This window comes from Dendropsophus ebraccatus, chromosome 4 (genome assembly GCF_027789765.1).
Source record: "Dendropsophus ebraccatus isolate aDenEbr1 chromosome 4, aDenEbr1.pat, whole genome shotgun sequence".
Classification (NCBI taxonomy): Eukaryota; Metazoa; Chordata; class Amphibia; order Anura; family Hylidae; genus Dendropsophus; species Dendropsophus ebraccatus.
In genome coordinates, this window is record NC_091457.1 from 2,240,565 (window position 1) to 2,264,428 (window position 23,864).

The 23,864-nt window shown below is 46.8% G+C and overlaps 1 protein-coding gene across 11 annotated transcripts in view; it reads left to right on the top strand.

The window, feature by feature from the left end:
* Window positions 1–23,864, top strand: part of SOX6 (SRY-box transcription factor 6) — a 425,495-nt gene that overhangs the window by 378,166 nt on the left and 23,465 nt on the right. For 9 of the 11 annotated variants that reach the window (XM_069964997.1, XM_069964998.1, XM_069964999.1 and 6 more), the window contains one exon: window positions 9,276–9,326. The exons of the other annotated variants lie outside the window; for them this stretch is intronic. In XM_069964997.1, the coding sequence (XP_069821098.1) occupies window positions 9,276–9,326 (51 nt within the window). The remainder of the gene's footprint in view (window positions 1–9,275; window positions 9,327–23,864) is intronic. 11 annotated transcript variants of the gene reach the window in all.

The following is a 23,864-nucleotide window of genomic DNA, read 5'->3' on the forward strand; positions in this document are numbered from 1 at the left end:
CCTGAACCTGAGGTAACAAAGGGTAGCCGCAAGGCTACAGCAAGTTGTGGAACTACAAGTGCCAGAAGTTCTGGAACAACTGTGGAAACCAGCCAGGAAAATCTGTGCAGTGACACTCCTCCTGGAGCAAGGCTGTCTGCCCATGAAGGTGTGGAGGAAGATTGGGGGGTGCAGCGGTCCCAAGAGACGGGGCAGACCTATGGCCTACGGATTGCTGCAAGCCTCTGTGGGTATGAGGAAGCCAGGAACCAGCTGTACAAGCTCCAGGAGGAGGTATGTGCTGTAAAAGCATTGATGGACACTGCTGCTAAGCAGCAAAAGGCTGAGTTATCAGCGAAAATTAAATCTCTGAAAGCTGACATCAAAAAAATAGTGAAAAAGAGAACTTTTATTTTGGAAAACAGTGGGCCATTTAGAGAAAAACTACAGAATGACGATCGTTTTGCTCAAACGGAGAGAGAAAGGCAGAGAAGGCTGAGAGGGCTCCAGCCAGAGAGCCGGGTGGAGGAGGAAGGAGACGCCGCGGAGGTACGTGATGTTGAGCCGAATCCACCCGGGGGTCCGCAACAACAGACCCCATACAGTGGGCTCCCTGCAGGGCAAGCAGCATTGTCATCTAGCCGCTGTTCGGGGGATGAAAGCAACACCAGTTACCAGGGAGGGGCGCTGATGGCCCAGATCCAGCTCCTGGAGTCACCAGGGCGCCTCCAGGACTTCGTATTCGGAGATGAGTTACCAGAGGAGGCGCCTGGGAGAAAGACCAAGGTAAAGACCACCAAGCTTCAGGAGCAGGTAACATTTGTATATTCCCCCCTCCCTGTGCCCCCCGGACTGGCCTCAGGGTCAGCTCACTGTGTGAACCCCATATCTCAGCCCGGCCTGAGTTCTGTTGTGGACTCAGTGCAGGAGAATGGGGAGAGTATAGAGTCTAGTATGGCGGTAAGCTCCATCTCTGTTTGCAGTAGCAGAGGTGGAGCAGGTGAGGAACCGGCCGTAAGGTCGGACAGTGATATTGGCCCAGTGGCGGGCAGTGGCAGGAGAGGTGGCCCAGTGGTGGGCAGTAACGTTAAAGGCACTGGTGCATCAGCTCGCTCCCTGACGGGAGGGGGGAGCGGGTGTGTGCCGGTGTCAGCTGCGGGAGCTCCGGTGGCTCTTGGCGCTGCTGTTCCTTTGGGGCAGCGGTGTCGTCGTCGGGATGCTGCCGGGGCTAAGATGTCTTCACCTCCCAAAAGAAAGACTGGACTTAAGCCTTTATTTTGTATTGGTGCTGCTGGACCAGATCGTGCGGAGGAGTCTAGTACTGATGAGGCAGAGGGTACCAGCAGAAATAGGGCAGGGGCTGCCTCTAAACAGTCCAGGCAGGCTGTTCGGTCCTTTCTAAAGGGACCAGTGGCCTGTCCTGTGGAGGTGGCTCCGGTCCTGGTACCCAATGACGCTGATGGTACAAAATCTCTTTCTGTCCCAGAACACACCGGTCCACCCAGTGTGAATGGGGGAATTAATGTGGGGGGGAAGGCAGGAGTGAATGTGGGGAGGAATCTGTCTGGGGCTTTGGAGGGTGGTCGGGGCAGTGTGACATGTGGTATTGGTGTGGGTATGGATTATGTGGAGGAGGGTGGTGAAGGGGCACAGACTAGTGGTGGGAGCATAGGGCCTGGTCCAGTTGCACCCCCAGCGGCTGCAGCAGCGGTACGCAGCTATGCAAATGTTGCCGCTGGGGGAAGTGGGGTGCTTTCCTCGTCCTCGGGCCCTGCGGATGGTGACTTGCATCGACGTGTCCTGCAGGCCTTAAAGAGAGGGGAGAGAACAATCAATGTAGAGGGTAGGGAGGTTGATCTGTCTTTCTTGATAGAAAGGCATGGCCTTGCAGCCTTCCGAGAGGAAAGGGGTAGGGAAACTGTGTGGTCTCTCCCAACAGCCGGGCCGGGTGGTGTCCGAAGGAATGTGGTCCGTCTGAGGTGGAGAGGCAGTGATACATGTCCCCCAAGATCTAAAGTTGTTGAGCTCCTGCTGAGGATGAGCTTCAAGGCAGCCGACATCTTTGCCTTGATACATCCCTTTGGTACCCCTGAATTCGATGTCAGCTTTGTTCGGCCGGAGGGGCTTGAGCTTTTTTGGTCGAACTATGAGCTGATAAGGGATGAGCCCGGCTGGCGAGACTTTGCCATTCAGGCGGTGTCTCGCCAAAATAACATCAAGAGAGTGACCGTTTTAACCCGTAACGAATCACTCTCTTGTATTGACATCATGACGTGGCTTGGCCGGTATGGAGAGGTGGTGGAAGTCCCAAAAAAGAACAGGGACGAATATGGCATCTGGTCAGGGGCTTGGACCTTTATGGTCAAACTTAGATATTCAGGAAACACCGTTACCCACATACCATCTGCCACCTTCCTAGGAAGGGATCGAATCCAGGTCTTCTACCAGGGTCAGCCGAAGCTCTGTCACAGGTGCGGTGACCCCACACATTTCAGTGCTAGGTGCACAGTGATGAAGTGCTCATTGTGTGGGGAAATAGGCCATCTCGCTGCATCCTGTGTGGAGATTAGGTGTCACCTGTGTGGTGACTTAGGTCACCCATTCAGTCGCTGCCCTCGTTCCTTTGCCAATGCAGTTGTTACCCCGGTGGAGAAAGGTCGTGAGGAGGAATCTACTGGGGGGGCAGCTGGCGGAGGTGAAGGAGTAAAAGAGCCAAGGAAGAAAAGTAAGCAAAAGACGCCAGCCCAACTGAGGCGTCGGGATAAGCGCCAAAGGGAGAGGGAGATGGGGGAGTCTCAGGAGCCTTGCGCAACTGTGGTGACCTCTGATCTCATCCCTGAGGCCAATCTTACTGCTGAGGCTCTGAGGGACAGTGATCTGGATGAGGAGATTTGGAGGATTCGGAAAGAAGAAGGTGCCATCTCTCCACTGTCCTCCCATGGTGAGAGCGCGGATGAGGATAGTGGGAGATGGGTGGAGCACAAGCGGGGTACTAAAAAGAATAAGAAAAGGGGAGATGTAAGATCTTCTCCCACCCCCCAGATGCCAAAGGAAGGTACAACCATCCTCCCTCTGATTGGTCTCTCAAACCGGTTCCAAACCCTCGAAGATGTTTCCTCCTCAGAGGTGCAGGAGGCACAGGGTGAGGTTCTGGTTGTCGCGGTGACAGAGGGGCCTGCAGGGGACGTCGAATCCTCTCTCCCTGGGGAACGTATTTCCTTTGGGGGGAGGATCTGCCCAGAGTCGGGGGACGAGGAAATTGTAAATAAAGGGGATATGGATACATCCGTTTCACTAAAGAGAGGTAAACCATCGTCAGATGAGGAAGGTGGCGGGCAGGATGGAAAGGATAGTGGGAAAAAGAAAGCCGTCTAACTCAATCACCCATGATGGCGGCACCCTCTCCGTTGACGCTGGCTTCCATTAATGTAGCCAGCATTAAGTCAGATACGGCTAGATTTGCGGCCTATGATTATTTTGCCCACATTAATGCTGATATTTTCTTTTTGCAGGAGACCAGGCTAACAGACATGTCATCTATATTTAAAGCCAGAAGGGAATGGAGGAATGGGCCCTCCTACTGGTCTCTTGCGGCCGAGCCGTATAGCGGGGTGGCGGTACTTTTTGCCGCACCGGTAGAATGCCGACGGGTTATTGAGTTAGAAATGGGGAGGTGCCTGATTCTAGATGTCCTCATGAAGGGACAAGAACTTCGCCTTATTAACATCTATGGTCCACAGTCCAAGTGGGATCGGAAGTGTCTCTTTATGAGGATCAAGCCCTATCTTTTTACAAGTCGGCAGGTGGTCTTTGGAGGGGACTTCAATGCTGTCACGAGGCCCCAGGATAGGGGAGGTTCCAGAGACAAGCTGACTTATGATGGTGTCGCCCTGAATAGTATAGCTAGTGAGGCTCGCCTGGTGGATGTTCACATCCGGCATACACCAGGCCACGCGGGATTCACCTATCATAGGGGTAGTTGTAGGTCCAGGATAGACAGGTTTTATTTAAAGGAGGAAGCCGTCTCTTCAGCGGTGTCCGTTGTTGAGGTGGAGTTCTCCGACCACTGTTTAATTTTGTTTTCTCTGAATGTTACAGAGACCCCCCGGATGGGTAGAGGCTACTGGAAGCTCAATTCGTCTCTCTTGGAAGAAGCGGAAATAAGACAGTCCTTTGAGGATTTTCTTCAGAGCCAGGTACCATTGCTGGGCCTTTGTAGCAGTAAGTCAGAGTGGTGGGAGATGTTCAAAAAAAGGGTTGCGAGATTCTTCCGCGAGCTCTCGAGCCTCAGGAGTCTGGACAGGTATCGCCTGTACCAGGGCCTGAGGAAGAAACTTGAACGTCTTGTCTCGACTGGAGGTAGTCGTGATGATATCTCCAGAGTGAAAGCCTTGCTAATGAAGTGCCAGTACGATAGACACGCATCTTTGGTTTTTGAGAGGGACTACGGGAAGTACCGCTCGCCCGACCCTTACAGAAACTGCAAGATGTCAGTGAATAGTAAAATCGTCTCAGGACTGATTGATAGTACAGGATCCCTGAAAAGGTCCAGATCAGGGATCCTGGAGGTCGTCAGATCCTTTTACTCGCACCTCTTGGGGAGGAAGGATCTAGATTGGGATAAGGCCTCAGCTTTCTTGACTGAAACAGTCCCTGAACCAGGGGTAGACCCCTCTCTTGACGTTTTGACAGAGATGATACAAGAAGAGGAAGTCAGGGTGGCTATTGATGGTCTTGCCCTCAAGAAGTCACCCGGTCCAGATGGCTTAACATCTGAGTTCTATAAGACCTTTAAGGACACTTTGGTTCCCCTCTTGACTGAGGTATTTAATGAGTGTCTCTCCTCGGGCACTCTGCCGAGGTCAATGAGGAGGTCAGCCTTGATCATCTTGTCAAAGGGTAAAGACCCGTCCCGCATTGAGAATTGGCGTCCCATAGCGCTTCTCAGTGTGGACAGAAAGATTCTGGCAAAAGTGCTGTTTAATCGGCTGGTGAAGTTTGCACCCCAGCTCCTTTCGGGGGCCCAGCATTGCTCTGTTCCAGGCCGCAGTACCTTTAGTGCTGTGCTCGGTGTCCGGGAGGCTGTGGAGCAGGGTAGGGCGGGTCACTGGAAGGGGTACTTGCTGTCCTTGGATCAGGCAAAAGCGTTTGATCGGGTTAACCATGAGTACCTCTGGTCTGTTCTTCTGAAATATGGCCTGCCGGGGGTTTTTGTTGATTGGCTTAAGACCTTGTATGCAGGGGCAGAGAGTTTCCCGCTTGTGAATGGTTGGATTGGCCACTCTTTTGAGGTTGGGTCTGGTGTCCGTCAGGGTTGCCCTTTGAGTCCACTGTTGTACGTGTTTGCAGTTGATCCTTTCCTTAGGAGGATTGATTGTGGACCGTTGACGGGGGTGAGAATGGACCCTGCGGTGCCGGATTCCACTCTGAGGGTGGTAGCGTACGCCGATGATGTCACCATATTCGTCTCCTCGCAAGAGGAGGTGCAGTGTGTGATGTCAGAGGTGGAGCGCTACTCAGAGGCATCTGGGTCCAAGATCAACCAGGATAAGTGTGGGAGTCTCTGGCTGGGAGGTGGAGATCCTGGATTTGATCTCCCGGACACCCTTCCAGAGCCCCAGGAGTTTGCAAAAGTTCTCGGCATCGAATTCGGCCAAGGGGATTACCCCAAACAAAACTGGGACAGCAGGCTCAAGATCGCCGCTCAGAAGGTGGATCAGTGGAAGGGTTGGTCTTTGACCCTCAGGGAAAGGGTTAACCTGATCAAAACATTCCTGCTCCCTTTGCTGATATATCTGGGCAGTGTTTGCATTTTGCCAGAACCTCTCTGGACTCGGGTCTACAGTGTGTTCTTCCAGCTGTTATGGGGGAATAGACTGAACCTAGTCAAGAGGGAGGTTACTTACCGTACGAGGAGACAAGGGGGGTTGTGTATGGTCAACCCTGTGGTGTTCCTGGTGAATACCTTTCTTAAGACCAACATTTCAAACCTCTGGAAAGAGAGGGCTCCTCCGTGGGTATTCTCCTGTAGGGGATGGTTTCGGCCTTTCTTCCAGGAATGGGAGACAGGAGGGCAAGTGAAGGATCTCCGCACACCACACGGGCATCTTCCGGCTTATGCTACCCTGGTTCTGAAGGTCATTCGTCGGTGGGGTTTGGGGATGTGGGAGATTAGGACTCTGTCGAGGAAATTCCTTGACAATAGGGTCCTGTCATCCCATTTCCAAAAACCGCTGGCGCTCAAGGATTGCCCAAGCCGGGATCTGGAGGTTGGTTTGGGCCTATTGAATTCCATCAGGATCCCCTTGAAGTTTTGGGACTTGGCTTGGCGCTGCTTTCATGGGAAACTGTATGTGAGGGACAATCTGAAGTGCAGGAGCTCTGAGGATCGGGGATGTCCCCGGGAGGAGTGTGGAGGCATGCTGGAAAGCATGGAGCATTTTCTGCTTCATTGTCCCTTTAATACAGAGGTTTACAACAGGGTGGGCGCTTCCATCGGGTGGCCCAGGTTGGCCCGTCTCTCCTATGCGGAATGGGCCTATGGAGCATTCAGAAACCTTGGTGGCTGGGACCGGAGCACTTTATTCCTAGTCAGCATAGTGGTCAGGTACCACACGTGGAGTGCACGGTGTTTAGTATCGACGCAGCGTAAAATCCTCCCTGTGGATGAGGTGGTTAGGGGCACACTCGGTGACCTGGTGAAGGTGCGCTCTCTGGAGTACGAGAGGCTGGGGGCTGGTAGGGCCTCTTGTCTTTGGAGGGGCTTTGCCTATAAGGTTCCTTAGCCTGCGTCTCCTCTCCTGGTGGTGGGCTGATGCTGGCACCTTAGTCTTTTGTTTTGTGCTGTAGAGATACTGGAGTATAGGGCTTGCAGGCGCTGATCTTGGGCTTTCGGGCTGTGTGTGGGGCTGAGAAGTCTCATTATTGTTGGGTTTAGTATGTTATATATATTTTTTTTCAAAAGTTTGTGTATTGTGATTGTCTTTGTATGTTTGTATAAATTGTATATACTGTATATATTATATATGTTTTGTTTGCAACTGGGGTTCGGGTTTAGTGATAGGTTGGGTGGTGGGTAAAAGGGGGGAGGGGGTTTCTGTGGGACTTTGTTGGGACTTTTATATATATATATAAAATCCTGGGCTGGTTCATGGACGTCCGTGATCATGTACTGGGGGCATGGGATGCGGGACCAGCTCAGGGCCAAAAAAAAAAAAAAAAAAAAAAAAAAAAAATTAAAAATATTATATGTATTGTTTAGTTATAGGTTATTATTTTGTATTGTGTCTTTTTTAGTTTTAGTTTATTTGTGTAATGATGTCTTGTTTAGTTGGTGTTGGGTTGAGTATAATTGTGACTGTGGTATTAGGTTGTGCACAATGCAACTGGGCCAGGGGGTTCACATTTAGTTATTTATATAGGTGTATTGTATATAGTAGTGTATATAGGTGTGTTTATAGGTATAGTATATAGTGGTGTATTGTATATAGGTGTGTTTATAAGTGTATAGTATATAGTAGTATATATAGGTTTGTATATAGTAGTGTATATAGTTTATTAATATGTTTAGCTAAATAGTTTATATTGTGTATATATTGTATATAGGTATATGGGTGTATATATTGTATATAGGTATATGGGTGTATATAGGTTGTATGTGTGGAAGAATGAGTGTGGGGATGGGCCGGTGGTTTATGTTATGGTTTCATTTTCTATTGTTTTGTTCTGGTTAGATATGGTGTGTTATTTCTGTATTTATTTATTGTTATGTTTAAAATTTTAATAAAAGAAATACAGGATGGAACTCAGGATCAGTAATGTCATGTATGTACACAGTGACCTCACCAGCAGAATAGTGAGTGCAGCTCTGGGGTATAATACAGGATGTATCTCAGGATCAGTAATGTCATGTATGTACACAGTGACTCCCACCAGCAGAATAGTGAGTGCAGCTCTGGGGTATAATACAGCATGTATCTCAGGATCAGTAATGTATGTACACAGTGACCCCACCAGCAGAATAGTGAGGGCAGCTCTGGGGTATAATACAGGATGGAACTCAGGTTTAGTAATGTAATGTATGTACACAGTGACCTCACCAGCAGAATAGTGAGGGCAGCTCTGGGGTATAATACAGGATGTAACTCAGGATCAGTAATGTATGTACACAGTGACCCCACCAGCAGAATAGTGAGTGCAGCTCTGGAGTATAATATAGGATGTAACTCAGGATCAGTAATGTATGTACACAGTGACCTCACCAGCAGAATAGTGAGTGCAGCTCTGGAGTATAATATAGGATGGAACTCAGGATCAGTAATGTATGTATGTACACAGTGACCCCACCAGCAGAATAGTGACTGCAGCTCTGGGGTATAATACATGATGTAACTCAGGATCAGTAATGTATGTACACAGTGACCCCACCAGCAGAATAGTGAGTGCAGCCCTGGAGTATAATATAGGATGTAACTCAGGATCAGTAATGTATGTACACAGTGACCCCACCAGCAGAATAGTTAGAGCAGCTCTGGAGTATAATATAGGATGTAACTCAGGATCAGTAATGTATGTACACAGTGACCCCACCAGCAGAATAGTTAGAGCAGCACTGGAGTAGTGTAATGTTTGCAGAGTCTCAGAATACCCTGAAATGTCCTCCTCTATTAAGCTGGATAACACATTGTTCAGGCATTTCTTTGTATCGCCGCTATCACGCCTCGCACAGCAGTTTTGCCGCAATCTACTAGAACACTATAAGTACGTGAGTGTATTAACATGAACTCTAGTTAATACCCTGCAGACACAAGTCACTGCTCCTCTTATTAGTGGTAAAGGATGATATATTGTACACATGTTACATGCTACAGTCACTGGTTGGTCAGTAATTCTTTCCTCCAGTTATCTCCTCCTCCTCAGGTCACTGCTGTACCCCTGCAGAATATGGTGGTTGCTCTGGGAATGGTATGATGCCGTCAATAAATTAGCTCTTTGAGACCCCTTTGTCACATGACCTCTTGTCCCACAATGGCTGGAGGTCACATGACAGGAAGTCTGTGACCTCCAGGTTGATGCAGTCAGGATGAGCCCAGAGCAAGCACAATGTTTTTATGATGGCACCAATGAGGAGATCAGGAGAAGGCGAGTAATCATTGGATTGTTGGTGGTGATTGGTTCTATGGCACAGTGTAGTTTGTCCAGGTCCTCCTTTCTGTGACCCCCACAACCTGGGCAGTGTGCATCCCTTTGCTGTGTCTTCTCTAAAGCCCCCCCTTCCACCATTTCCTATATTTCAGATGCTGCTAGATGCCATCTCAGGAAGGATTTGCGTTAGAAGTGCGCACGCAGTGAGTCACCATCATCTCTATTATACATATGTTTCTGAATGTGTTTTTAGCTTGCAATCCCTGGAGCTATCACCACACAACCGCTGTCTAAGCTGCCATTTTTGATCACTGGCTGGAAGGAAGATGGCTTCTAGCCCACCCCATGTTACATCTTTTGATAGGCAATGTGTAAGCCAAACGTTTAGTCTCACACATCGGCGGCTGAGGCTGCAACTAAAAGACACTCATGTCGCTGATCACGCTGCTGCTACCTGGCTGTCAGGCTGTTTGTTTCCCAGGAACTTTGTGTTGTAGTAAAACAAACTATTGCGCCTCTCAGCTGCCATCGCTCCCAATTTCTGATGTCTTCCGGGCTTCTTGTTGATTTCTTCAGTATTAGTAAGTGTTTTAACTGAACATTCACTCCAGGCATGATGTGACTCTAGAGATAAGACTGGTTCAGGTTGTATGTAGAAAGATTTGGGAGAGGAGATCTGAGCATGCTGTACATACAGGATCAGTGCAGGTTATAGAGAGGAGATCTGAGCAGGCTGTACATACAGGATCAGTGCAGGTTATAGAGAGGAGATCTGAGCAGGCTGTACATACGGGATCAGTGCAGGTTATAGAGAGGAGATCTGAGCAGGCTGTACATACAGGATCAGTGCAGGTTATAGAGAGGAGATCTGAGCAGGCTGTAGGTACGGGATCAGTGCAGGTTATAGAGAGGAGATCTGAGCAGGCTGTACATACAGGATCAGTGCAGGTTATAGAGAGGAGATCTGAGCAGGCTGTAGGTACAGGATCAGTGCAGGTTATAGAGAGGAGATCTGAGCAGGCTGTAGGTACAGGATCAGTGCAGGTTATAGAGAGGAGATCTGAGCAGGCTGTACATACAGGATCAGTGCAGGTTATAGAGAGGAGATCTGAGCAGGCTGTAGGTACAGGATCAGTGCAGGTTATAGAGAGGAGATCTGAGCAGGCTGTAGGTACAGGATCAGTGCAGGTTATAGAGAGGAGATCTGAGCAGGCTGTACATACAGGATCAGTGCAGGTTATAGAGAGGAGATCTGAGCAGGCTGTAGGTACAGGATCAGTGCAGGTTATAGAGAGGAGATCTGAGCAGGCTGTAGGTACAGGATCAGTGCAGGTTATAGAGAGGAGATCTGAGCAGGCTGTACATACAGGATCAGTGCAGGTTATAGAGAGGAGATCTGAGCAGGCTGTAGGTACGGGATCAGTGCAGGTTATAGAGAGGAGATCTGAGCAGGCTGTAGGTACAGGATCAGTGCAGGTTATAGAGAGGAGATCTGAGCAGGCTGTAGGTACAGGATCAGTGCAGGTTATAGAGAGGAGATCTGAGCAGGCTGTACATACAGGATCAGTGCAGGTTATAGAGAGGAGATCTGAGCAGGCTGTACATACAGGATCAGTGCAGGTTATAGAGAGGAGATCTGAGCAGGCTGTACATACAGGATCAGTGCAGGTTATAGAGAGGAGATCTGAGCAGGCTGTAGGTACAGGATCAGTGCAGGTTATAGAGAGGAGATCTGAGCAGGCTGTACATACAGGATCAGTGCAGGTTATAGAGAGGAGATCTGAGCAGGCTGTAGGTACGGGATCAGTGCAGGTTATAGAGAGGAGATCTGAGCAGGCTGTAGGTACGGGATCAGTGCAGGTTATAGAGAGGAGATCTGAGCATGCTGTACATACAGGATCAGTGCAGGTTATAGAGAGGAGATCTGAGCAGGCTGTACATACAGGATCAGTGCAGGTTATAGAGAGGAGATCTGAGCAGGCTGTAGGTACAGGATCAGTGCAGGTTATAGAGAGGAGATCTGAGCAGGCTGTAGGTACGGGATCAGTGCAGGTTATAGAGAGGAGATCTGAGCAAGCTGTAGGTACAGGATCAGTGCAGGTTATAGAGAGGAGATCTGAGCAGGCTGTAGGTACAGGATCAGTGCAGGTTATAGAGAGGAGATCTGAGCAGGCTGTAGGTACGGGATCAGTGCAGGTTATAGAGAGGAGATCTGAGCAGGCTGTAGGTACGGGATCAGTGCAGGTTATAGAGAGGAGATCTGAGCAGGCTGTACATACAGGATCAGTGCAGGTTATAGAGAGGAGATCTGAGCAGGCTGTAGGTACAGGATCAGTGCAGGTTATAGAGAGGAGATCTGAGCAGGCTGTAGGTACAGGATCAGTGCAGGTTATAGAGAGGAGATCTGAGCAGGCTGTACATACAGGATCAGTGCAGGTTATAGAGAGGAGATCTGAGCAGGCTGTAGGTACAGAATCCGTGCAGGTTATAGAGAGGAGATCTGAGCAGGCTGTAGGTACAGGATCAGTGCAGGTTATAGAGAGGAGATCTGAGCAGGCTGTAGGTACGGGATCAGTGCAGGTTATAGAGAGGAGATCTGAGCAGGCTGTACATACAGGATCTGTGCAGGTTATAGAGAGGAGATCTGAGCAGGCTGTAGGTACAGGATCAGTGCAGGTTATAGAGAGGAGATCTGAGCAGGCTGTAGGTACAGGATCAGTGCAGGTTATAGAGAGGAGATCTGAGCAGGCTGTAGGTACAGAATCCGTGCAGGTTATAGAGAGGAGATCTGAGCAGGCTGTACATACAGGATCAGTGCAGGTTATAGAGAGGAGATCTGAGCAGGCTGTAGGTACAGGATCAGTGCAGGTTATAGAGAGGAGATCTGAGCAGGCTGTAGGTACAGGATCAGTGCAGGTTATAGAGAGGAGATCTGAGCAGGCTGTAGGTACGGGATCAGTGCAGGTTATAGAGAGGTGATCTGAGCAGGCTGTAGGTACAGGATCAGTGCAGGTTATAGAGAGGAGATCTGAGCATGCTGTAGGTACAGGATCAGTGCAGGTTATAGAGAGGAGATCTGAGCAGGCTGTACATACAGGATCAGTGCAGGTTATAGAGAGGCGATCTGAGCAGGCTGTACATACAGGATCAGTGCAGGTTATAGAGAGGAGATCTGAGCAGGCTGTACATACAGGATCAGTGCAGGTTATAGAGAGGAGATCTGAGCAGGCTGTAGGTACAGGATCAGTGCAGGTTATAGAGAGGAGATCTGAGCAGGCTGTAGGTACAGGATCAGTGCAGGTTATAGAGAGGAGATCTGAGCAGGCTGTAGGTACGGGATCAGTGCAGGTTATAGAGAGGAGATCTGAGCAGGCTGTAGGTACAGGATCAGTGCAGGTTATAGAGAGGAGATCTGAGCAGGCTGTAGGTACAGGATCAGTGCAGGTTATAGAGAGGAGATCTGAGCAGGCTGTAGGTACAGGATCAGTGCAGGTTATAGAGAGGAGATCTGAGCAGGCTGTAGATACAGGATCAGTGCAGGTTATAGAGAGGAGATCTGAGCAGGCTGTAGGTACAGGATCAGTGCAGGTTATAGAGAGGAGATCTGAGCAGGCTGTAGGTACAGGATCAGTGCAGGTTATAGAGAGGAGATCTGAGCAGGCTGTAGGTACGGGATCAGTGCAGGTTATAGAGAGGAGATCTGAGCAGGCTGTAGGTACAGGATCAGTGCAGGTTATAGAGAGGAGATCTGAGCAGGCTGTAGGTACGGGATCAGTGCAGGTTATAGAGAGGAGATCTGAGCAGGCTGTAGGTACAGGATCAGTGCAGGTTATAGAGAGGAGATCTGAGCAGGCTGTAGGTACAGGATCAGTGCAGGTTATAGAGAGGAGATCTGAGCAGGCTGTACATACAGGATCAGTGCAGGTTATAGAGAGGAGATCTGAGCAGGCTGTAGGTACAGGATCAGTGCAGGTTATAGAGAGGAGATCTGAGCAGGCCGTAGGTACAGGATCAGTGCAGGTTATAGAGAGGAGATCTGAGCAGGCTGTAGGTACAGGATCAGTGCAGGTTATAGAGAGGAGATCTGAGCAGGCTGTAGGTACGGGATCAGTGCAGGTTATAGAGAGGAGATCTGAGCAGGCTGTAGGTACAGGATCAGTGCAGGTTATAGAGAGGAGATCTGAGCAGGCTGTACATACAGGATCTGTGCAGGTTATAGAGAGGAGATCTGAGCAGGCTGTAGGTACAGGATCAGTGCAGGTTATAGAGAGGAGATCTGAGCAGGCTGTAGGTACAGGATCAGTGCAGGTTATAGAGAGGAGATCTGAGCAGGCTGTAGGTACAGGATCAGTGCAGGTTATAGAGAGGAGATCTGAGCAGGCTGTAGGTACAGGATCAGTGCAGGTTATAGAGAGGAGATCTGAGCAGGCTGTAGGTACAGGATCAGTGCAGGTTATAGAGAGGAGATCTGAGCAGGCTGTACATACGGGATCAGTGCAGGTTATAGAGAGGAGATCTGAGCAGGCTGTAGGTACGGGATCAGTGCAGGTTATAGAGAGGAGATCTGAGCAGGCTGTAGGTACGGGATCAGTGCAGGTTATAGAGAGGAGATCTGAGCAGGCTGTAGGTACAGGATCAGTGCAGGTTATAGAGAGGAGATCTGAGCAGGCTGTACATACAGGATCAGTGCAGGTTATAGAGAGGAGATCTGAGCAGGCTGTAGGTACAGAATCAGTGCAGGTTCTAGTTATAAGGACATGATAAGATGTCTAAAAAAAACAAGTTTCTATTGAGTCAAAGAAGTAAAATAAAAATAAAAACTGCTGGAATCCTTATGTTTCCGCACATTGGAGCCGCTTTAACTCCTTTTTGTTTCTGCACTTTTGTAGGTTTTGCTCCTTGTATTTAAATGGCCATAGCGCTTTAATTTTTTCACCTACAGACCCATATGAGGTCTTTTTTTGTGATACAAACCTATTAATGTAAATGTAATGAATGAGAGGGCACAGATCGGTCCCAGACACTAGGATGTCACTAGTGTGTAATACATTTGGTGTCAAGTCATGTCTGGTCAAATATTATACTGCTTGTTCTATATCGCTATTTTTTTGGTCTTTAGGGTAGTGTGAGGGTCATTTTTCGTGGCATAATCTGTACTTTATACCAGTATCACACTTGCATACATGCAACTTTTTGATCACTTTTAAATTAATAAAAATAAAAAAAAAAAAACGTTTTTCTGGGATTTGAAGTGCTCCAAAATCTGCAATTTTGTATGTTCGTGGGTTTTGCGCTTACACCAATTTTTTTTGTTCCCCTAGCAGACTACCATGGGAAATACATTGATTGCTCATAGGAATCAATGCAGTACATATGTACTGCATTGATCCATGATTCAGCACTCGGCTGCTACAGGCCTTTAGCAATTGGTGATCTCAGGCCACCCATGTGACCTAGCAGAGGCCTCGGGCAGCCTTTAGAACGTACCGGCTCTCCTCTGCAAGATCGCGGGCCACTGCACCACGAATGACGCATATGCTGAGTTAACACGAAACGATAATTGGCCCGATCGTACGATTAACGATGTCGGAGTAATTTTTTTTTTATCATAATGATATGATAATGATATCGTACGGAAATTCGTTTTGTGATCGCTTAAGCCTGTCTCACACATTGGTTAAATGAGCAAACGACTGTTTACACGGAACGATCTGCAAATTTTTTGCGAACGAGGCACGACGATTTTAGAACATGTTGTAAGATGAAAATGAACGATTTCTCGTTCGTCGTTTCATCGTTCGCAGCGTTTATACGTACGATTATCGTTCGAATTCGATCGTTATCGTGCAAATTCGTATGATAATCGTTCCGTGTAAACGCAGCATTACTGGGGTCATTTAAAAGCCAATCAGTCTTCAAAGCTGCACCTAAATGGTTAATCATCCAGCATAGAAGATGACGGCTAAGTGCTTCTATCTCCGCCTGTGACAGAGATGGCCACTATACTGACTTGGGGGGACCACTTTGGTCATATTGCACCAAGCTGGGAGAAAAAGCGCTTCGTGTTCACTTCCACTGATAAGTTGGGGTCTGAAAACTCCCTGACCAATCAAATCTTTTGACGTTTTTTTCTAAATGTTAAAATATTTTTAAAGTGATTGTGGGACGCAAGGGGACTGTGGGGGTAGTGATAAAATTGATTGTAGGTTTTTTTTAAGTACAACGCTCAGCCATGGGGTTGGGTATACCCCAGCCTTGGCATGGGGTATACAAGTTCCCAACAGTCACATGTATCCTGGTGGACGACCTCCACTGAATGGGGTTAAGGTCTTGGTATATGTAGTTATTGTAGCTTTACTATCTTGTTTTTGGTGCAGTTACCTTAGAAGAATGTTTGGGGTCTTTGTCCTGTTGTAAAAGTTCTGGAAGTCGCTAGATGTGTGAGAGGGAAGCAGCTTGTAAACAACATCTAGGAATCCCGCTGCATCCACCCACAATGTTAACACTTTCAGGAATATACCGCTGCTACACATCACCGTGAAGCATTTCTCGCCATATTTCTTCTAGCAGCCAAAAAATCCAAAAAGATTGACTCTGGTCTCCCGAGACGAGTGCAGATCCCCAAAAGTCTAGACCTTTTACAATGAGTCTTGGCAGAAGCCAGGCGCCTTTCTTGTGCCTTGGCTTGAGCAGTGGCTTCCTGCATGGACGATAACCATGCTTTCATCTTCTGTGTGCCATGTTACAGCTCTTGCCAGCTTTAGGACACTCACTTTGCCATTCTTTTGCACTTTACTCACATAGTCTCACATTTCCTTTGCAACATGACTTATAACGTGGGAACACTTTATCAAGTCAAGGATGTCTTATGTGCAAATACAAATTGCTGCATGTATAAGATACTGTATACTGTATAATAGACACAGTATAACAGTCCACCCACCCGGACTTCCTGTTTACACTGGGAGCCTCATTTATTTTGTACAGAGAACCTGGTGCATGCTTCTCCACATAAGTCATGATAAAATCCTAAGGAAGCAAATGTCCAGTCACATGTGAATTCTATGTCCCCACGACCAGCTGTTGCAAAACTACAATTCCCAGCATGCCCCAATGTTCCCAAACCTGTGGCTCTCTAGCTGTTACTACTTATTACAGGAATTTTTGTTATGTACCAGCTGGAAAGCCACTGTTTGTACTTATAGCACCATACTGCTATATCTACATAGTACCAAATTAATGCTAAAACAGTGTTATATATGGGTGTGCAGAGAACAGCGAACAGTATACGGCCGGGGGGGGGGGGGGGGCAGGTCCTGCTGTTTTGTGCTGTCTTTCTAACTTCCCTGACGTCTGTGGCCGACAGCAGCTGCTTATTGTCCTGGTGCGAGCCGCTCAGTAAGAGGGTAGGAAGTGCCCTCTGCTGGCCACTGTGTGGGATATCCTGGCCTCTTGTATCACCTATTACAGACATCGGCCGGATCCTGAGCTGCTTTATGGTTGGAGGGCCACATATACTATTAACACCGCTGGAGTTGGCCAGAATACCCAGGGTTTTAGAACATGTAACACTGATGTAATGAATGAGAGGGCACAGATCTGTCCCAGACATCAGAATGTCACTAGTGTGTAATACATTTGGTGTCACCACCATCATGGCACAAGTTATTATACACCTTCGGGTTTGTGACTGTGCCCAGTGTAACCTGCAGTGATACCTTTTATCTGACATATTGTAGCAGCCAGGACAGGAGCTGTATGCCATGGGTGTCTACTATGTGGAAGGTTATCAGGGCATGATAGTGATTGTGGTTTTTGGCATCTGTTATTACATACAGTTCAGTAATAAGGTGGATACTGCGAGTGTAATGTGGTCCGCATTGCTGAGATACTGCGATACATGTAGAGTGGTTATGGGGCAGCAGATGAGACGCACAGGGCGGATTCTCCATTATTGTGGGCCGCATCCACCGCAGCGTAAATGAATCCTCCGATCTCCAGACATCAGGAGCGAAGGGTTTAAAAATGACTTCACCAGGAGAAGCAATTTAGCGAGATCCACATTGTGTCCCGTCTGACGGCTTCTTATAAATGACAAGTCATACAGAAAGGAACAGGAGCAGGATTTTTTAAGTCAACTTGTGTGTTATTAAAGGGAAGGTTTCAGATGATCCCGCCGCGCAGTCGGAGGGGGATATTAAATATTGATTTATCTCGCAGGCAGGGCGATAGGGAAAAATGAGGCTAAGTGTCCCTCACCATCTATCAGATCAATGCAATTCATCTAGCGCCCAACGAGCAACGCCAGACTACAATGGCTGCATGAATCTTAAAAGATTGGGTCGCGGAACGGTGATGATTTAATCACAATACGCCGACTCGTCACCTTGTGGGGGTGGAAAACGCAGCAGTTTCTCAGCAGACAATCGCTGCTTTCGTCTTTCCCGTTCTGCATGGAGTCTATTTCAGATACCAGGGCCGGCTGCTGAAATCCTGACAGGAGACATTCGAGCCGCTTGCCATTACTGCGTGCAAGTTATTTTCGGCTCCGGCTCTCACTGCTGCAGCGCGGCCAAGAGAAGCTTTGGAGATCTCCAGAAACTGCCACAAAGCTGATCCTGTAACAACCAGAAAGTGATTATTGTTCCTGCCTGAGACGTGTGTAACAGAGACTTGTGTCACTCCCCGATATCTCATGTCTGAACATACGTGGGATTCCTGCACTCGCTTCACTCCAGCAAGGAAAAACAGATTTATTATGTCCAGAAATATCCTGGCTACTAGAGAAGCGGCAGCTCCTGCCTTACCTCATAGGTGGACCGGCTCCAGACAGGGAAGGGAAAATGGGGCAATTGCCGGACCCCGAGGTGGGGAAGCGAATGAAAAGAACAGAACAACGCACACTGCTCTGACTACATTCAGCAGTTCTGTGAGGTGCAGTACATTTTCCCATCATGCAGAAAAAATCTGCACAAAACTCAAACAGAAATTGACTACGGAATGGATTTTAGAGCTATGTTCACACACCGTCAAACTTTTCAATAAAAAAAAAAATATATATTCTTTCTATAAAGTTTAACCCCTTCACAACAGCCATACATCTATATACTGTCCTGCTGCACATACCCCATGCAGCAGAAACATATATATATATATATAACGTTTCTGGCTGTGAAGGAATTTAAATGTGTGCACGGCCATTTCAATGCAATCGGACCCGGGAATAAAAGGCAGCCGCTGTCCCTCAGCGATTGTGGCGTTTAAGGTAGTCAATGACAGGACAAGCCACTTACCTCCATCCAGTCAGATCGACGATCTGTTCATAGAGTCTGCCCTTAGGCAGAAATACTGATGAATGCTATGGCATAAAAAATAAAAAACACTAATAAAAATGCCCCAATAAAGATTGATTATCCCCTTTCCCATTATACAAATAAAAATATTTTAAATGAAAAGTGAAAAAACCCACCAAGATTGCTGATTATATATATTATATATATTATATAAATTATATATATTATAAATTATATTATTTTATATTATAAATTAATTAAAAAAAAATCTAAATTTTTCTCTTACACCAATAAAAACTAGAGATCATGGTGTAAAAATAGAAACCCCAACCAGCCCTGTAGGTGGAAAAATAAAAGCGATATGGCTCTTAGAAGGCGGAGAGGAACATTGCATTAATTTGACCCGGACATCCGGGCAGCAATGGGCTCGGTCATGGAGGGGTTAAATGGGAGTTTAAAGGGCACATCTATCATTTCAGCAACAGTTTTTCCACTAGCGGACTTTTCCTGTGCTGCATAAAAATCTCCGTTCTGTGTGCAGAATTGATCATTATGAACACCGGCCTTAAAAACTTGCACATGTTTGTGCTTATATTTTCTAACAGCTTGGTTTTAAAAAATAAATAAATAAATACACCGGGGCATGCTGTACTGTGCGCCATTTTGATACAAACACGACTCTGGGTTCAGTGTACAGCAACTCAATATTTAACTGTAATTGTACAGAGAAGTAAATTGAATCTAAACTAGCAACGTTTGGCCTTAGCACCATCCTTTCCTCAGGCATGATTGACACTACTGATATATATGCTAAGCATAACACATTTGCTGTTGCAGATACTCTAGAATTCCAGTGCAATTTGTGCCAAAATCCAGTCTTAATGCCTTGCCCCATACCTACTAGTAGTCCTATGATTTTTACTTATTTATTTTGTTTAACTCCTTGTCCGACAAGGGGGTGGTTTTAAAATCAAGTCTGCAAGGATTAGTAGGAAGGGCGCTTGGCACGCCACATGTGTACGACACACTGTGCACCAAATTTTGGCACAAAATTCTACCAGTTTTAGGCAACTAAAGATGTACTATATTTATCATTGTGATAAATCTGACCCTTTTTTAGACTGTACTTTAAGTTTACACTGTTTAGGTATTAGAAAGCCTTAGCAAATCTTTCCCATTGTCTTCATGCATAGAAGCAATAACAGACCACTGACCATGTAAAATAGAAAGTGACCTGGAAGCAAATCCTTCTTGTGAGTAAGAAAAGGCTGGGCATGGAGACAACCGGGCGTCCGACTGTGTGGCCTCCAAACTTTATAGCACAGATTTTAATGAGATACTCCATTCCTACTGGGTAATTGTTTACCGAACCTTCCTCGATCAGGGGCCCAACAACAGAAAGGAGGCAGTCTAAACCAGAGCCCAGCACAAGGAACAGGCAACAGGGTGATAACCACCAGCGTCCATCGCTCCAGCACACAACCTGGCAGACAAAACCCATTGAGCCAAGCTGTTTACCATGCAATGAGTAGTGATCCTGGGCGTGAATATGGAGTGTAGCACAATATGGAAACAGCATTTGATGTAGAGATTCCCACCTTTACAAAACTTACAAGCCGCCATCTGTGCGTCTTCTATTTCTGCCGGGTGCAAAAAGCGATGAAGAGACTTGTGAGGTACTAGGAAGCTTTAAACTTTTTGAGATTCGGCATATGCTGTTTATCTGGGATAAGGTGGAACAATTGAATAAATAGATTCTCACATGTCCTTCGACATTGTCAGCGGCACAGCGTGTTCTCACTGCTTCACCGTACAGAAATTAAAAGGAAAAATGGCTTTCAATAGGAGATTGTCTACAGACAATACGTCCTTTCTGCTGCCTCCAGACTGGATATAATGGATGGGATTGACGACACTGTCCCTTTCTTGGAGACCATTTGTTTGCTTTGTTTGGGGGGGCATAAGAGGTTTAGTGGACAGAAACTTTTAAAAGTTCTAGATAGTTCTCTTTGTGATAAAACTTCACAGGACACATAAAGGGAAAAGGCCGGAAGTTCTGACAAATGTTTCATTGCTTTGTGGCAGTGGACGGCCATTCGTACGTGACTAGATCAGAGGTTATAGGGGAGGGAGAAATCAGAGCTGTGGGATCTACAAAATCATCAGAAACAGCGTGTGCGTAATAAAGAGAAGACAAAGGTATAATTTATATAAAATCAGCCGATCCATCACTAGAGATCAGTGACATCACTGAAAATACAGCCTATCCATCACTAGAGATCAGTGACATCACTGAGAATACAGCCTATCCATCACTAGAGATCAGTGACATCACTGAGAATACAGCCTATCCATCACTAGAGATCAGCGGTGACATCACTGAGAATACAGCCTATCCATCACTAGAGATCAGTGACATCACTGAGAATACAGCCTATCCATCACTAGAGATCAGTGACATCACTGAGAATACAGCCTATCCATCACTAGAGATCAGCAGTGACATCACTGAGAATACAGCCTATCCATCACTAGAGATCAGCAGTGACATCACTGAGAATACAGCCTATCCATCACTAGAGATCAGTGACATCACTGAGAATACAGCCTATCCATCACTAGAGATCAGCGGTGACATCACTGAGAATACAGCCTATCCATCACTAGAGATCAGTGACATCACTGAGAATACAGCCTATCCATCACTAGGGATCAGTGACATCACTGAGAATACAGCCTATCCATCACTAGAAATCAGTGACATCACTGAGAATACAGCCTATCCATCACTAGAGATCAGCGGTGACATCACTGAGAATACAGCCTATCCATCACTAGAGATCAGCGGTGACATCACTGAGAATACAGCCTATCCATCACTAGAGATCAGTGACATCACTGAGAATACAGCCTATCCATCACTAGAGATCAGCGGTGACATCACTGAGAATACAGCCTATCCATCACTAGAGATCAGCGGTGACATCACTGAGAATACAGCCTATCCATCACTAGAGATCAGCGGTGACATCACTGAGAATACAGCCTATCCATCACTAGAGATCAGTGACATCACTGAGAATACAGCCTATCCATCACTAGAGATCAGCGGTGACATCACTGAGAATACAGCCTATCCATCACTAGAGATCAGCGGTGACATCACTGAGAATACAGCCTATCCATCACTAGAGATCAGCGGTGACATCACTGAGAATACAGCCTATCCATCACTAGAGATCAGTGACATCACTGAGAATACAGCCTATCCATCACTAGAGATCAGCGGTGACATCACTGAGAATACAGCCTATCCATCACTAGAGATCAGTGGTGACATCACTGAGAATACAGCCTATCCATCACTAGAGATCAGTGACATCACTGAGAATACAGCCTATCCATCACTAGAGATCAGTGACATCACTGAGAATACAGCCTATCCATCACTAGAGATCAGCGGTGACATCACTAGAGATCAGCAGTGACATCACTGAGAATACAGCCTATCCATCACTAGAGATCAGCGGTGACATCACTAGAGATCAGCGGTGACATCACTAGAGATCAGCGGTGACATCACCGTGGTGATTTCTTGCAGATAAGGTTGCATTACCCTCAGACGTTTGGCAGTGCTTTGTGGACTCCTCTTCAAGGGGCTGGTGATCTGTTCTTAAAATGTTATACAATATGAGGCTTTACAGAATAAGCAGCGGTGGTTGAGTGTCACTAATAGTGGCCTGTGATTTATTGGTGTGTTACACGGCTGGGCAGCTCCACACTCCTGAATGAGTAGCTGTGAGAGATTTTCTGGAGCGCTGCCCTTCCATCTGACCAAGTGTAATGGAAGCCTCTCCCGCCGCCTACCCGCACGTCCTTAACCAAATAGATTTGTTTGCAAATGTAAAAAAAAAAGAAACAATGTTCCAAGTGTGCCATACTCCATCTCTGGCTTATTTTCAGCTGGGGAGGAGGAAGCATACTGAAACAATTTGGGACATGGCACAGCCGATCAGTAATCCGACAGGCGGGGAGGGTTGCCCGGCGCATTATTAAACCTCATATTGTTTTACAAAAGATGGAGGCAATCAGTCATCTCTGGGCAGGAGCTTTAGTGAAAAATCACTGACTTTTCTGGCAGCAACAAATGGCATTTAGAGGAGAACAATCCGTCTTTATTCCTCCTCCACTAAAAATATACATCTCAGGAGCGCTCTATATGGAGCTGAGCATATAGAATATGGAAATCAGGGCTACAGCTGCACGGCCCCTCATAAAGCAACCACCGGCCCTGCCAGAATACACACCTTTATTATTTGTGGGTGAGGAACAGCAAAACTGATCTCAACCACCGGAGGCGCCCTAGCACCAGAGCCACACTGACCTATCAGTAAAGCTTAAACTTCCAATTTCCCATCATATTTAAGATCTGTGCTTGATGTCGATGAATTGCAACAGTCTTGTTTGTAACAGGAATACGCACATGTGAATGTGTGACATGTCAATTACGGGAGCGCATCCCATGTGGAGAACACATCAGGAAGCCAGGACATGCGCCAAAGATAGTGAATTACACAACAAAAACCTGAGGGTAATGTCTGCGGCATACTCAGTGTTATGCTTAGGCCACGATGGGTCCTACACCTCTAAACATAAAGATTATTTAGACGGGATGCAATTGTAGCAAACACTCAGCTGTGTGAGCACTGTTACTAATCAATACTAATCTAGTTTAGCCTCCTAGCTGGTTGGATGAACCATTTCATACCCTGTCGTGTCCAGAATCTCGTCCTTCCGCTGCTTTAAGAATCCATTTCCCAGTCTCCTAATTTACAGCAGGACCTGATGTGTGTGAAAGGCTTTAGTGGAAAGGATGCCAGCGTATTGTCGTTTTATTTCTTTGTTTAGCTTTTATGAGCCATTTACTTGCCTCGCTATTCATTGTAAGATACTTTGCTGACCCAAAACGCGTCGGTAATTCCTAATACAGGTTGGTAAAGGGGGAAGAAGAAACGTAAACACATAAAGCGCATTTATTTAGAGGAAAGGAATGGGAACACTCTGCTGTAAGTACACAATTCACCGTACAACTGCTAAACTTGTCCCAAGTATTCCCTGATGTTTAGCGCCGCTGTAAATATCGTTTATTACAAGCAGTTTACTCTAAACTCCGCGGCATACAGCGCGCCCCGATCTAAGTGTCCCGTTTACATTAAGCCTCTTTATGACTCTTGGTTGATAGAGCGATCTCTAAAAATTTAATGACACTATAAAATAATAAAAATGCCATTAATTTAGGCCGGATCCTGGCGGCAGCGGCTGTAAAGTCACATTAATAAACAGGAGATTTTTTTCTTACAACAAAAAGCATTGTTATGTGTCAGGAGATAAATCAGGGGTGTAAATTTAAGAGGCGTTTTAGTGTCGGCGCGCCCGTTATTATAGAAT